Source organism: Lutjanus erythropterus, chromosome 18 (assembly GCF_056507025.1).
Source record: "Lutjanus erythropterus isolate fLutEry1 chromosome 18, fLutEry1.hap2, whole genome shotgun sequence".
In the NCBI taxonomy this organism is placed as follows: domain Eukaryota; kingdom Metazoa; phylum Chordata; class Actinopteri; order Lutjaniformes; family Lutjanidae; genus Lutjanus; species Lutjanus erythropterus.
Genome location: NC_139334.1, coordinates 29,601,938 through 29,616,785, shown reverse-complemented (window position 1 = coordinate 29,616,785; position 14,848 = coordinate 29,601,938). Strand labels below are relative to the sequence as shown.

The 14,848-nt window shown below is 38.1% G+C and overlaps 1 protein-coding gene across 1 annotated transcript in view; it reads left to right on the top strand.

Annotated features, from left to right (window-relative positions):
• The first annotated feature begins 3,120 nt into the window (after window positions 1-3,120).
• Window positions 3,121-14,848, top strand: part of syne2b (spectrin repeat containing, nuclear envelope 2b) — a 169,022-nt gene continuing 157,294 nt past the window's right edge. The window contains exons 1-2 of the mRNA XM_084742989.1: window positions 3,121-3,493; window positions 12,354-12,478. Coding sequence (XP_084599115.1) covers window positions 12,391-12,478 — 88 coding nt within the window. The 5' untranslated portion in view covers window positions 3,121-3,493; window positions 12,354-12,390. The remainder of the gene's footprint in view (window positions 3,494-12,353; window positions 12,479-14,848) is intronic.

Here is a 14,848-nt window from a genome sequence, read left to right as displayed (position 1 = left end):
GATTACAATGAGGTTAATTGTAATTTGGTACAAAGGGAGTAAGCCGGGATTTCCACAATCCGGCTTTTGTGCAATTATTCGCAGTTTGAAAATGAGAGATTCTTTTTATGTTTTAGATTCATTTTTTGTCATACTTCATTAACTTTTAAGGGGAAATTCTTCTGCTTAATTCAATCCATCCTGACTATTTTAAAGGAATCGGCTCCAGTTCTGAGCATGTAGAACTCCACTAGGAAAGAAATGAAGTCTACTAAAACTACTTGGTTAGGTTTAGGTACGAACACGACCAAAACTTCCTAGCTAGGTTTAGATGCCAAAACTACTGGCAACAAATGATGGGGGATCCCAATAAGCAATCCACGTTCCAGTGATTATAGTGAAAGAAGGGAATGTCTTTGTATTTAGACTGAAGTTACCATAAATAATTGTTGTTTCTGATCTGTCACAGAGTAAATGAGACAAAAATCAATACAGAAGTCAAAATATAAATGCATCAGAAGAAGCAAAATATTCCCTATTGGATCTCTTAAACACATTTCCAGGATTAAACACATGGATTGATATATGCACTTTAGTAAACAAGATACTAATTAAGGTTTGTATTGACAAGTGTTATAGATCTTTCACATACAGAATCTGATTCCTCATAAAGTTCAAAACAAGTTGAAAGTCATTTTAAGTATATTATAGTTTTGAGAAATTCATAATCAGTAGCCTATTTTGCTTTTGGTTGTTTCTTAAAAGCAACGAGCCCCCCTGCCAAAGTTTTGTGAGGAAAAATAAATGAAAAACAACTGCCATTCACGTGCCCTTAGGCACCTATTCACCCCGCACTGCCCCAGTGTAATTAAAGTAGAAGATGGTTGGTATATGAAACAGCTCATAATGAAACTGAATGATACAAAAAATCTCAAAAGCCAGCTCTTTTGATAAATGAAGACTTAAGCACTCAAATGACCCTGTTGGTTTTGCCTGCAGACATCACTTGGCCTGGCAATATAATGGTGCTGTGCTGACCTCTGGTGGTCATTTTGAGCATTGAGACTTGATTGAAAGATCTGTTGAGTACATCATGTGAGAGGTGTCACATGTTCAGCTCTTGCTTTGATGCCTCTTTGACTTTTTAATTTTGTCCACTCCAGGAGTTTATTTGCATCATCATATATTTGTAATGTTGCTGTACTGTGAGAACCACTTACTTATTAAGACTTCAGATTAAAATTACTGTCTTGCAAAATCTGGTGCAATCATGTTTTCATTTCCTGTAAATGGTCAATGTCCTTGCACACTGTCCTTTTATAAATCAAGTAAACTAAACTGAACTTACCTTTAAAAAGTCAAATTTTCATGGTCATTAAAATCAGCCATATTTTCAGCTTTGTGACAATAGACTTTCCAGATAATCCAAAAGGGTTTTTAAAGAGTTTATTTTGCTTAAGAAGAAGGAGGATTTTCTCAAGCCACAAAAGAACACTTAATCCTTCAGTTTATCACAAATATTCACTTTCAAAATTGCCAAATTTGATGATACATGGTTTTCACTGAAAAGGAAGGGTATGAAACTTGTAATGTGAGAAGTAACTAGTAATTAAATCAGTCTGTTATAAGTGTACAGTATGATCTTCTCCATTTTACTCTGTGCTTAGATAATATTTAGTTTATTTCAATAAATATATATAAACCAAAGAATATAACAGTATGTTGTTAACATAATCATTCTCTTAGCAAAATTTTATATCCATAAATCCAAATTTAATAACTAAACCCTTATTTAGCTTTTGTGTAATAAAGAATGTTTAAAAAATGTGAAGTTAAAAAAGGCAATACTCAAATAAAATACAGTGACCCCCAAGGTGTAGTTATGCAGACTACACACATCACACACTTCTACACACATCTACACACTTGACTAATTTTACTATTTTTTATCATGTGTCACAACTGCAAATGTCTCTCGCCCGATGTCAGCTGGGATAGGCTCCAGCAGCGGCTTCAGCAGCGACCCTTACAGAATAGGCGGTTACAGAAAATGAAAGAATGAACTGCAAATGTATCACTTCCTGCTTTATCACAACTCTCCAAATGCGCGTGCGCAGTCTATCCTCAAACGACCACGAAAGTAATGTAGTTACTGCCTGACAAAACGTTTTACTGCAACTAATGTCAGACGTAGCGTTTCGAATTTTCACGTAAACTTGTAAAATACCAGATAATGATATTAAGTTGTTTAACTTGACTCAGTCAAAATGTTTAATAATGTGTGGACAGGGCAAACTTGTGTTACCTTGTAATGTTCAGCTAGAAATCCTAATGACGGTTTTATTCTTTACGGAAATAAATTGTCAGAGATGTTCATATAATGGCATGGTTTATTTATAAAGTTAATTAAAAATGACTGGTTTGCATATTTTTCTTATTTATGGAAAGTTTAAAAAATTGAGGTAGCTTTCGTTTGCCAGTGTGTCTGAAAGGGAATACTTGATGAGAGAAACTATCGCGTGACTTGTACCTGTTGTTTCTTAATTGGACACCATGTGCCAGGTACTTATGTTTTATAATTTTACGAAATATTTAATATTAAAATCTTGGCAGATTTAGAGACAGAAACGATTGTTTAAGGTTAGGGAACGCTCATGTTTTGGATTATGATGATTACATCTCGCAATATTTTCGCAATGTTTCCCTCCCAAACGCGACGCCACGTTTGACAAATGTTAACATAGCTAGCTAGTTTATCAGCCCGAGTGCGGTTTAAGAACCAACAATTTGACACATATTTATGGCAAAAGTAAAAACGCCATGGTTTACAGGTTAATAGGGCTGCCTGTTTTGTGATTTTAGCTATTTTTAAAACACCATGGTACCGGTGGAAGACAACGTTCATTAGCTACATTAACTAGGTTAGCTAGCTAATTTGACACCTAACCGCTACATTATATTCAAGCTTTAGCTTATTCGATTCCCCGTTGGTAGGTAAAATTTGTCCTACTAGACTAGAGCTACTCTACTCTATTACTTTCTGTCTGTTGTACTCTATTATTAGTTAACTAATGCTACATCCCCTCCTCTGTTTCAGTCTTCATGAATGAAGAAGAGGAAACCGGAGTTGGACTGACGTTCCCGGTTCTGGATTTGCTCCAGACGGAGCTGACATTAAACTTAAGGTTACGTATTCATGTTGGTGCGGGACCTTTAACCCAGGTGACAGCCACCGGAGCCAAACTCTTGAAGAGGGTGTGTGCTGAACCCTCTCTGGTTTCTATATTTAGTCTCCCACTGAGTTTTTTTTTTACTCAGCCCGGTATGGCTCTGGCTTCTCCAGTGACAGTCCACACCGGCCCGTCCTGGAGCTCTGCAGATCTGTCAAACTGCGCCTCGGGTGTCATCTCCTCCAAGTACTGCAGAGCGAGACCTGTTCTTCCTCACTGGAGATCATTACCTGCATCTGCCCTGCATATAGTATCGTCACCAAAAACGCACTCTTTTGCTGCATGTAAGTACAAGCAACTATTTGAACATTTTTACATGTTGGAAACTTTAAATAACGAATAGTAAGTGCAGCTGTAAATTGCGCGTATGACTACGTTGTTTAGTGGTGAGGTGTACAGAATCCAGCTGTAATTGATCCCACCTATCATCATTATTGTTTTCACCCCATGTGCTTCCCCTGCCATGTGTGTGGTTTTCAAAGAATGATTTCTCATTACAGTCTTGTTGAAGCTGCAGGGCTTGTTATCTGCGTTATTAAAAAGTCCTCTGGTCTTCCTCAAGGACTCATTATACGTCTCGGCTGAGCTGATCTGAAAGCAGCCGTACACACGTGTTCCCTGCTGCTATTTTTGGGCACTGACGGCTTCATAACAGGGACACAATCTCACATTCCTGCAGTCAAAGGGGGTGCACTTTGTAGCACTTGATACCATACAAGCAGTAATATACAAACTGGTTAAATTTAAAAACAAAATTGTGTATGATTTATTAATAGACTATCTTGGTATAACATTTGTAAGTGCCCATATAGTATGTAGCATGGCTTTATAATGTATTCATTTGTATTCCTAAAATAATTCATAAGCAGTTTATACCATAATCAGTCTATTCTACCTATATCTTCAATGTATTTAGAGGAGATTTTTATTGCATCACCTCTCATTTGACAGATAATTATTAACTTATCTTTCTTGGCACTGTTGCTCTATATTTAAGTTTAATCCCCTAAAGACATGAATGCTTGTTGGAATGTATGATTAAGGTCTTTTTTTTTAGGTTGTTTCACTTGTGATCCTCGGAGTTTACCAGTTTATTGACCACTGCTTGTTTGTAAGGGGCAGTATGCTTTTTAATCTGCACCTCAGTAGAGAGTTTATTAGCATTAAGCTGAAACAGTAGCTGTGACATTTGTCCAGACCCAATGTCAGTATGCGTCCCCTTGTGAGTTTCTTTGTGGATATGAGTTTTTGTAACAGTTCTAGTCTTATTTGCTCAGAGACATCATGGCCCTAAAGTGATATCAAACAACAGATCTTGACCAAAATTGTTGCTTGTTATAGGACAATTTGTTATCAGGCCACTCTGCAACATTTTGAAGTTATCTGGCTTATTGTACCAACACAGTATGTCTGTATTAATTCTGCTGCTGTAACTAGTAGCTGTACTCTCAGTTCATTTCAGTTAACTTCAGCGTTGTCACATTGTAAGATGGGGGGATACTTGAAGAATAATTATCAAATGGACATTTCTTGTTGACACTTTATATGCACTACCATCCTCTCTGTATCTCATGTCTTTTTTTCAGATTTTTAAGGATTACAAACAGTGTTTGTTAGAGGTTGACCGATATTGGGTTTTTAAAGACTGATTTAATGATAGTCTGGGGCAGAAAAAAACTGATAGCTGATAGGCTCTCTATACATTTTTTGTTTAAGCCAGGTATTACGTTGGCAGTGATCACACTCACCATCAGCTCTGTGATGAAACATGGAAATCCAGAGATCGTCCTTTGACCCGAGAACCTATTCAAATATCTCTGATGTGTAAATTTACACTTCCCAGCTGCTAAAGCTAATGAACAACACTGGCATAATTCACCTTCTGAAGTAGATGATAATTTAAGTGAACTGAGAATCATTCTGCTAAGCACACTGGATTAGAAATGCATATCATGGTATGCATGACAGTTTGACCTGGATTGATTGGCAGTGTACTCAAAGATTAGAGGAGCAGGCTGCACACCAAGAGGTTCAGATCCTGACTGTTCTGGAAAAGCTGGATCAGGACAGTGACTAATGCGTTTCTTTCTACAAGTGGCTCAAAATAACAAAGGAGTGCCAGTGACCTTTTCACATCGTTACTTGATTTTTTGCATCATTGGAAAATCCAGCGAAGATATCCTCTTGTAGTAGTCTGCAAAAACCTTGACTCTTGTTGCTTTCAAATCAGTATTTTTTATTTTGATCTACTGCAGCCCTTTTTAGGGGGACCAAAGGGATAAAGACAAGAATTATCCCAAAGCATTAGTCTCTGTCTTTGGTGCTTCTTTGTTGCTCTATCAAAGATAAATGTTTGTAGAACTCAAGGTCACCTAAGCCAGATATCAGTGTAGTTTAAAGTTATTTCTTCAAAATGTCCAGAGATCATGCATAGAAATGCAAATGAAATGACACCGAGAGTCTGCTTGCAGGATATTTGTCCCAAAATCACCCCTGTGTTGTGTTTCCAGTCAAATGAAAGCAGAGATTGTCTCTCCCTTCAGCTATTATCATATCTTCCAGGGTGTGTCTGAAAATACTTCGTGTGACAGGTTCAGCAACACTGACTCTATTGATTTACTGCCCAGGTTTACACAAAGAGCACAAAGATGTGCTGGAAATCATTTATAGAGAGCTAATGAGAGCGTTTTGTTGTTGTTGTTGTTGCTGCACAGTCAGTCACGACATTGATGATGAGAGGGAAGCATCACGAGAGAAAGGTGCTTTTGTTGTTGTTGTCAAACCTGAAGCCGCAAGGGAATGTGGTAGATGTGGCATCCACAGGTGTTTAAGTACTGTGCAGACTGTGGATGACAGAGGGTTTCTCTCAGCACTTAAATCAGTTAAGTTCTATCTTGTGTTTGTTAAATTTAATTACAACAAGTCAACTCAGTTTAGTTTTGTTCAACACACTTCTGTCAATTCAGTCTACTTCCATTTCAAGAAAAAAAGTTAATAATACTTAAATGTTATACTGTATACTACAAAATCAACATTGGCTAAGTACCAGTTTGTTTAAATAACTTCTGCATGCAATTAAACAACATCTGTACAATTGTGAGAATTTTACAATGACTAAAGATTAGTCCCTGGCCTCTGTGTACTGTGTAAGATGAGTTGAGTAATGATTGAGTAGGTCACCCCTCTTTTAATGATCCTTTGTCTTTTACCTCCCAGTATTCTTCTGTACATTTACAGTACAGTATGTGCTTGGTTGTTTACCATGCTACAATATATCATCTTTAAGGGGACTTAAGTATGACAGGAAAGGTCACTTGGAGAGGGTCACAGTCCCTGCCATTGACTGTATAAATAGTGGATGGAGCTTCGTGGTTTGCGCAGTGAAGCTGAGTGCCTTAAACCTGCATTCTTTCTTGAGGCCAGCAGGGGGCAACTCCATTGTTGCAAGAACAAGTCTGATTATATGCAAGCTTATGAAAAAAAGAGCCAACTTCTCATTTGATTTATTACCTTAATAACAGTTTCCAAATGGGTTTATGGTGTCATTTGTTAGTTTCAAGTCTTCTTCAGTGCAACACGATGTTCATTTTGTCAATTATGGTTCCATAGTAAAATAAACAATAAAGCAGGATGTATGTTGGAGCGTGGCTACCTTGTTATTACCAAGTCACTACCGAGGTATGTCCTCAGGTTAGTTGTCAGATTCAATAAGGAGAAAAGAAATACTTTAATCAGCTTGTTTTGATTTATCACATTTTATCGTATTAAACAGGGGTACTAGTGACAGTGATGTAATTGTTAAAAATGACACCATGCTCAAAATTTGGATGATTGTTGTCTTCACATCCCAGCATAGGGTACTCTGTTTTGTTGTTTTTTGAGTTAAGTTAAATCACATGACTTGCGTTATGTAGTTAATAGGGTCTACCCCATTGAGATATGATGATGTCCACAGTGAAACATCACGGTGGAGGATGATATTGTTGCTGGTTTTGAAAGGGTCTTCATCACATCTCTGTAACTTAGTTGTGTTTAAAAATAAAAACAAAAGACAAAAAAAATAAAACTAATAATAATAAAAAATAAGCACAACCTTAAACATGTACAGGAGTAAAATGCAACATACACATGAATGCGGCATATGTATAGCATGCATACGTATTAATGTGTTACTGGCCGAGCCTCCCCCTTTAGGTGGGCTTGTGAGTAACCTGTGTAACTGAGGCCTGGAGGGTTTTGTTTTGAAAGTGACCTAGCCGGTTGGCCGCTATGAGTCAGGCTAAAGACAATTAAAAAAAGCCTAAAATCAGAGGTTTGTCAGGTACTTTTCAGAGCAACAGCTTTATGGCAACTCTGAGGAGACACACTACCTTAAATACAGAAGGCTTTTAAGTCACAATGATAAAGAGTTCAGTGGTAGATGACTGTCAGCCATTGTGATTGGTGATGGTATTGTCCAGCAGCCCAACCACAGTAATTAAGGTCTGGTCTGTTGCTGCCATTACTCTCCACTGGTGATATATGTTGTTTTAGACATCGTTGGCAATCGACCTATACTGTGGTTGAGGTATGAAGATGTGTTGATAAATATATTTGAAAAGCATCTAAACCTGGTGTTGTGGCCTCATGACGGTCCCCCTCCCTGTGCCTTTTCCACAACAGTGTGCTATGTGTTTCACTGCCCTCTGCCTTGTTGCTACAATTAGAGCTGACAGACGTGACTTGTGACTTTGACTCAGGGAAACTGTCACAGGCTTGCTTTCTGTACTCTGCACTAGATACATTTGACCTGATGGCAACAACTCATATTCCCTAAAAACGACCCGATACATCATTGACAGACTGCTATGACTCATACAACAGTGTAAAAAGTCTGTTTTATGAGATATTATAGTGCTTTTCCTATAAATGTCTGTATGAGTCCCATGACACTTTACCATGAATTATCGTCTCTGTGAGTCTTTACTTTTTACAGTGCTTACTTTGCTTTTGTTTGGTCTTCTTTTCCTCTTTTTGGGTTTTTATTTACAGCACTTTCTCTCTTTCTCCTCTCTGTTCTTCCTCCCTCTCTTTCTGTAACCCCTGTCCACTGACTCTCTCACCTCCCCCCGATCACTGGTTCTGCAGCTGACATGAAGCCTTGGGATAGCTCAAATGCCGTGCTATAGTGGTTTAACCCCCCTCCATAGGACCACATTGATGGTTGTGTTTTTAGGAATTGCATGTGTTAATTGCTGCAGCACTCTTGTGTAGAGGTTGAGCAGCAGCATGGGACTAGCCTTGCACAAACAACACAATTTCATGTTGTTGTTGTTTTTTTGTGCACTTAATTTAATTTAACATTGTGAAGCATTTTAAATTGTATGCTGATAATTTGACTTATTTAATTCCTAATTATTTAGACAGACAGTTGCAGACTACTTTGTCAGAAAACTAATCATGTTTTTATAAGAGAACATTAACTAATGAGGTGAAAGTGTTACAAACTCTACTTGTAGTCCACTATAGATAAAGTCAGAATAGTCATCTGTAGCTGACATTATTATGGACCATTTATTGAGATTTAGGGCACTTGCTCATGTAGTGGCTTTTCTAATTTCCAAAAGAAGTGTTTGTTGGCATTAATAAGTTAAGTAACCCTCATCTTCTTCAAATTGAATTTAAGGTTGTGTCAAGGAAAGTCAGTTTTATTTATATTGTGCCAAATCATAACAGAAGTTATCTCAGGGCTCTTTTCATTTGGAGCAGGTCTAGGCCATACTCCTCATAATAGGCTTTGGTGATCACTCATCACGTTCTCTACAATAAAGCTCCAGCTTTTAGAAACTCTTGGCACCATATTATGCAGATAGGATCACTGGAAATCTGTTCCTGGCAGCTCTTCGGTCAAAACTGCAGACTAATAGGGTCGACTAATTAGTATGTAATTATAAATCAGGACTCACAATAGGGCTGAACGATTTTAGGAAAAGATCTAATTGCGATTCTTCTGGCAGATATTGCGATTTCAATTTGATTCATGATTTTTTCTTCAAATCAAGCTTCAGTGCAATATTCACAATGTATAGTAACATTTACAATCATTATTAATTATTCAAACTAGGTATTTGTGAGGGCTTCAAAGAAAAATAACATTAAGAGAAAAACTACTGACTATACTGAAGACAATTCGCACACATCATCACATTAAATCCGTATAAATAAATAAATTAATAAACAAACACACACACACACACACACACACACACACAGGTCTGGTCCATTCATTAAGTTCCATATGACGTTCGCTGCATTTTTGGTTATGATGCACGTCAGAGGGGTGTAACTACGAAGCGAGATTAATGGGTTAGCAAGCTATGTTGAGTCTAAATCCAGGGTTTTCAGTGTCACGAAAGTGGCTCTCTTTTAACCTGCTAGATCACCATGGTAATTTATGCTAAACTCATGACCTGGTCGGCAGCAGGTTATGTTAAGAGTTTTAGATTAAATCGTCTGTAAAACGCACCATTCTTTAACTTATAATTGTTCTAACAAGGTTGTTTATGAGCGATATAGCTTTTAAACTGAGGGAAGACATTAAAAATGAAAAGCTGCTGAGCTGTATGTTCGTTATATCACCGAACAAATCCATATAATGTAAAAATGAAACAGTGGCACAAACTGTATGCATCGCGCTGTCATGGTAACCTCCGTTTGGTGATGCAGAGTCATTTTTCCTGTTTGCTCCAGATCATATTAACACTTTAAATTTACATCGTATATAATCCACACAGTAAAATAATGATGAAGCAACTACAGACACTTTGAATACTTTTTACTGTTATCTGTTTTGTCTCCGTGATTTTGCAGCTCAGATCACTGATTAGAAAATTCATCATCATTTATCACGGACAATCTTAAATCAGTAACACTCATTTTACGTTCGTTTAGCCAAAAACTTTATTGTTTAATGTGCAGTTTTCATGTTAGAATAAACGGCAGCATTAAGACCACATTTAGTCCATCAGTCATTTTCTGACATCATTCTTCTTCTCCTGTTTTATTTGCAGCAACAATGTTGTTTTTTGCCGTTATGTATTTAGTATACTTTCCACAGCTCATAATTATAACAACTTGATCATTTTGACTTAAGTAAGTGGCTCGCGATCGCTTCATGCGGAAGAAGAGTGAAATGACGCAACAAACGCCCCTTTTATGTGAGCGCGCACAGAGTCTGAAGACGAAAGCCTGGATTAACAAAGTGAGTTGATAACCACCGTCATGATACCCGTTATCTCTGATTGCGGTTTTAGGCTTTGTCGATCCAGATCATGCAAAGAAAGCCTGGCTGTGTTGAGCTTGCTTCGTAGTACAGTACACTGCAAAAAACCGCAGCTTTGGCGATCACGTGATCGCGTTGTCTGAAATCGCAATTTCGATCAGAAAACGATAAATCGTTCAGCCCTAACTCACAATAAGGGTCTCCTGCTTGCCTGGGGCAAATAAATCTGAAATCAAAACAAGACATTTAAAGACATCACCTCAGACTTTCAAAACTGGGATGGACATTTCTCACTATTTTCTGGCATTTTTTTAGAGGTTGCAACCAGATGAGACATGACAATTAACTTAGTCTTTGTCATTATCTATTAACCTCTAATAAAACAATTTATATAGGGGCAAGGAAAAAAATACTTTTGATTAAAACATCACTGTTAAACTATGCATTTGGTGATGATGACAATTGTTTTGTAGTAACTGGAAACCTTATTTGCCCTATGACACTCTTGTGTGAAGAGAGTTTGGGGGTAATCTTGGGGCTTCATTCACTAGAAACCTACATTGTTTTCATTGATCCTTTGTGATGCCTGAGTTTGACCCCTTTCAGGCTGATGAAATTATATATGGCTTCAACCTTTAATGGCCTCATATCTGTCAGCCCACAGCAAAAAAATACTGTACTTGAATGTATATCTTTGCACTTGTTCATTGCTGCATGGAGTAAGGCATCAGGAAACTGATAAAACCTAATACTGTCTGATTCATACAGGTGAATGAGATCTCACCCCTCTGGCAGTACAGGCAGGTTAAAACAAACCAACTGCTTCTATTCAACCTGGTCTGACATTTGTTCTGCCATTTTAGTGAGGCCTAGTGCTGTTTCACACTGTTTTATTTTAGCCTCATTCACCTGTCCATTCCCCTGAACTGTCAGTCATGTTTGTGTTCAGCAGACAAAATGACGTTCTGGTCAAGTCAGAGGCGCCTTTACTTTTTCACAGTGTGATATGTTTCGGCAGGCGAATTTAGACAGATGTCTAAATGTCACACATTTTTTTTTCTCAGCTCACTTAGTCATAACCTAGGGCGAGACAGAACAAGACAAGCCCAACACCCAACAGCCTTCATCCAGTACTCAATGCAGACTGACAGAACTGTTTCATTGCTCTATAAAAGATGATAAAACCCCCTGAACTGTATTTTAAAAGTGTTTTCTGCTGGTTTGTTGACAAAGTCTTGGTGGAGGTGCATGGTTTTTCTAAGTCTTCTGAGTGCTAAACTTTTTTGTTTGTGTATATATGTTTATTCACTGTGGTTATGAAAAAAAAAATGTGCAAACAATTTTCTTTGACCTGTTTTGACCAGTGGTTGGTACAGAATATTAAAAGCTATTCTGCCAGGAGATTTTCCTTGATTGCCATGACCTCCAGCCCAATTAGCATGTAGCAATAACCGGTGCAGAAAATAAAATATAAATGACAGATCTTTAGGTCAGTCTAGTCTGTCCAACCATCAGTCGCTCACAGTATGCATTGCATTGTTTTTCAAATCTATACTGATCATCACAATTTATTTGTTTCATGCGTACTTTTAAAGGTCCAGAGAATAACATTTACAAAGATTTACTGGCAGAACATGGCAGCATCTGTGCATGTGTAGCAGCAACACTACCATGATTAAATCACGTTTGGCTGAAATAGGAACTACTACGACATATAACTTTTATTTATCTTGATTGCCAACTAGCATAAATTGCATTGATGGGTAGGCTGTCTTTGGCCAGAAAATCAACTTTAAGAGCCAGAAATGTCAACACCGTGAATAAAACCTTTAGCAAAACTGGACAGCACTGATGTTACCTTTTTATCTCTTTTTTTTTCACAGCGGTGCCATGCTGCCGGGAGGCAGTGGATGAGAAAGTATGTCGTCAGACTTCTACTCCAGCGATGATCTGGTGGAGAGGGGGTCCATCCCCCTGGACATCGACAACGTCCACATTCTGCTGCAGGGTCAGTCTCCCTCCACGTATGGCAAAGATTACAGAGCAGTGTTTCTGACTGAACACTGTTTTTTATTGTGGCTGGGTCATTTTACTTTACTAGTTTAAGATTTGTTTCTGTATGTATTCGTAAGACCAGAGCAGGTAGATTTGTGTTATTTGGTCTCATTTTAGGTTATTATAGCAGCTGTGGTGCTTTTATAGACTGGTGATTTACTTCAACAAGCATGCAAGCTAAACTGAGTGAAGGCTCATTGTTCCTGGTCTCTGCTCACCCTGAAACAAGTCTGAGGTCATGTAACTGTAAAAAGAAAAGCCTCATGTCTAGATTTCAGTGTTTTATCTTGGTTACTCTGGCAACATAATAAGTATTAAGCCTCAGTTATGTGTCTCGCTCAGGGCAGAAGTGTGATGACTCCGTCTCAGTCCACTGCTGGCTCTGTCCTGTTTCACTTTTGTCACTTTTTTTTGAGGTCACGCTTGGTTTAATGTGCTGAAACTGAAGCCCTGCTCTCAGAGAGACATGAGTCATATTGCAAAGAGCCATCCGCAGGGAGAGAGCAAGAGGGTGGAGGAGACTAAACGCTGGTCGCTCATTAAGTTGCTGTCTCCCAGGGCATTGTTGAGCATTTGAAGCAAAGCTGTGATTTGCGGGGTTGTCATTTGATCGTGTTCTCACTGCCTGTAGGACACATATCATGAGTTCTCACTATTACAATTTGCTTTTCAACTGGTGTGCCACTTTATCTGCAAGATTTTTCATTTGAGCTATAGTTTTATGTAACTTGATGATTAAATGGTTGAAGCTGAAACTACTTAATTTTTGTTGATTGACAAAGTTTTGATTATCAATTAATTCTTTAATGCATTTTTTGCCCAGTACCTTCTCTGGTTCTAGTATATGTTTTATGTAAATATAAATTGAATACCTAGTTAGTCAGACTTAACAAGCTATTTGGCAATGTCAAAATAAAATTTGCCTCCGTTGTAATGTGCCCTCATGACCTGAGTTGTCAGATGTAGGCTGATCAAAATCTCAGTTGAAACTGTCCTAATAGTGTACTGTGTTTTTTGTCATCTTGGCTGTGCCAGCAAAGTCAAACATGTTTAAAATTAGTCATTAGATTTAGGGTTGGGGTTTGTTTTCAGGATAATGAGCAAATACGTTTTCAGTTCAGTCTGAGATTTTTCAAAATGTTGAGATTTCAGAATAATGGGCCCAGGGGTTGCGTTAACTGAATATTTTCTGTCGTTGACCGGTTTTTTAAAACGGTGACGGAAAAATCTGAAGGTCATCTGTCATTTTGACAGGTTGCAATTCACACCCCTGACCACTTGGTGGTGAGTGAGCATATTAATTAGCTATTAGGTACGTTCGAGATGAACTGCGTCTCGCCTGGAGAGTAGACGAGATCAGGCGGCCACAGCAGGAGGTGGAGACAAAAAGCTGCAGTCAAGTCGGACAGTTTTCAGTAGACTTACGAGAGACTAGAGGAAGAGACACGAACATCCTGTTAGATCACCTGTAGGTTACCTGTAGTCTGCAGATCATGCTCATAGCTGAAGAAATAAAGTGCGTTCTTGATCGTTGATTGAAGTTAAAATAAAAGAGATCCTCCTTTTGACACATGTAACATCTGTTCTTTTATCTGTCTTGTAAAGCACTAAACTGTTCTTTTGATAAGTCATATATATATATATAACCCTTATTATTATCAGACGCAAAATATCTGCTTGCTGATAGATTAAAACTTCATTGCAGAACAGAAGACTGATATGTCCAGCATTAAATATTACAATTACACAGAAAATTAGTATTTTATACAACATGAGGTGTTGTCAAAATTAGGAACCAATCAGCTTGTCAATCAGGTGACAGCCAGGCGTTTGCAGTTGGTGGAGAGCAGCTGCGGCATCTGGCTCTACAAACTGCGGCCGCCTCAATCTTGTGAGGTTATCGTTGCCCACATGTGCATGACGTCAGTGCAAATCGGGATCAAGTCGGGACACAAATCTAACCGCCATGCACTGTGCGACGATCACCACTGATCAATTCTGGGCAGGCCTGGATCATCTCGAACATACCTAGCGTCACAGCAGCTGAGTGTCAGCAGCTGAAGTTTCTTCAAAAAGCCCAATAACGATGATGGTGTTGATAAAAGAGGTACAGTGTGGATTCTCTGTTCAGCTTGTTTGGACCGAATATTAATTAAAAATGAATGAAAAGTAAATGCTATTGAATATGTAATTATTATCATTTTAAAAATTAAAGTGACGGGTAAAAATAGATTATGACGGGATTTTTATGACCCTGTCAGTCAAAATGACAGACAACGAAAAAGTCTATTGCAACCTCTGAATGGGCCTTTGGAAAAATGGC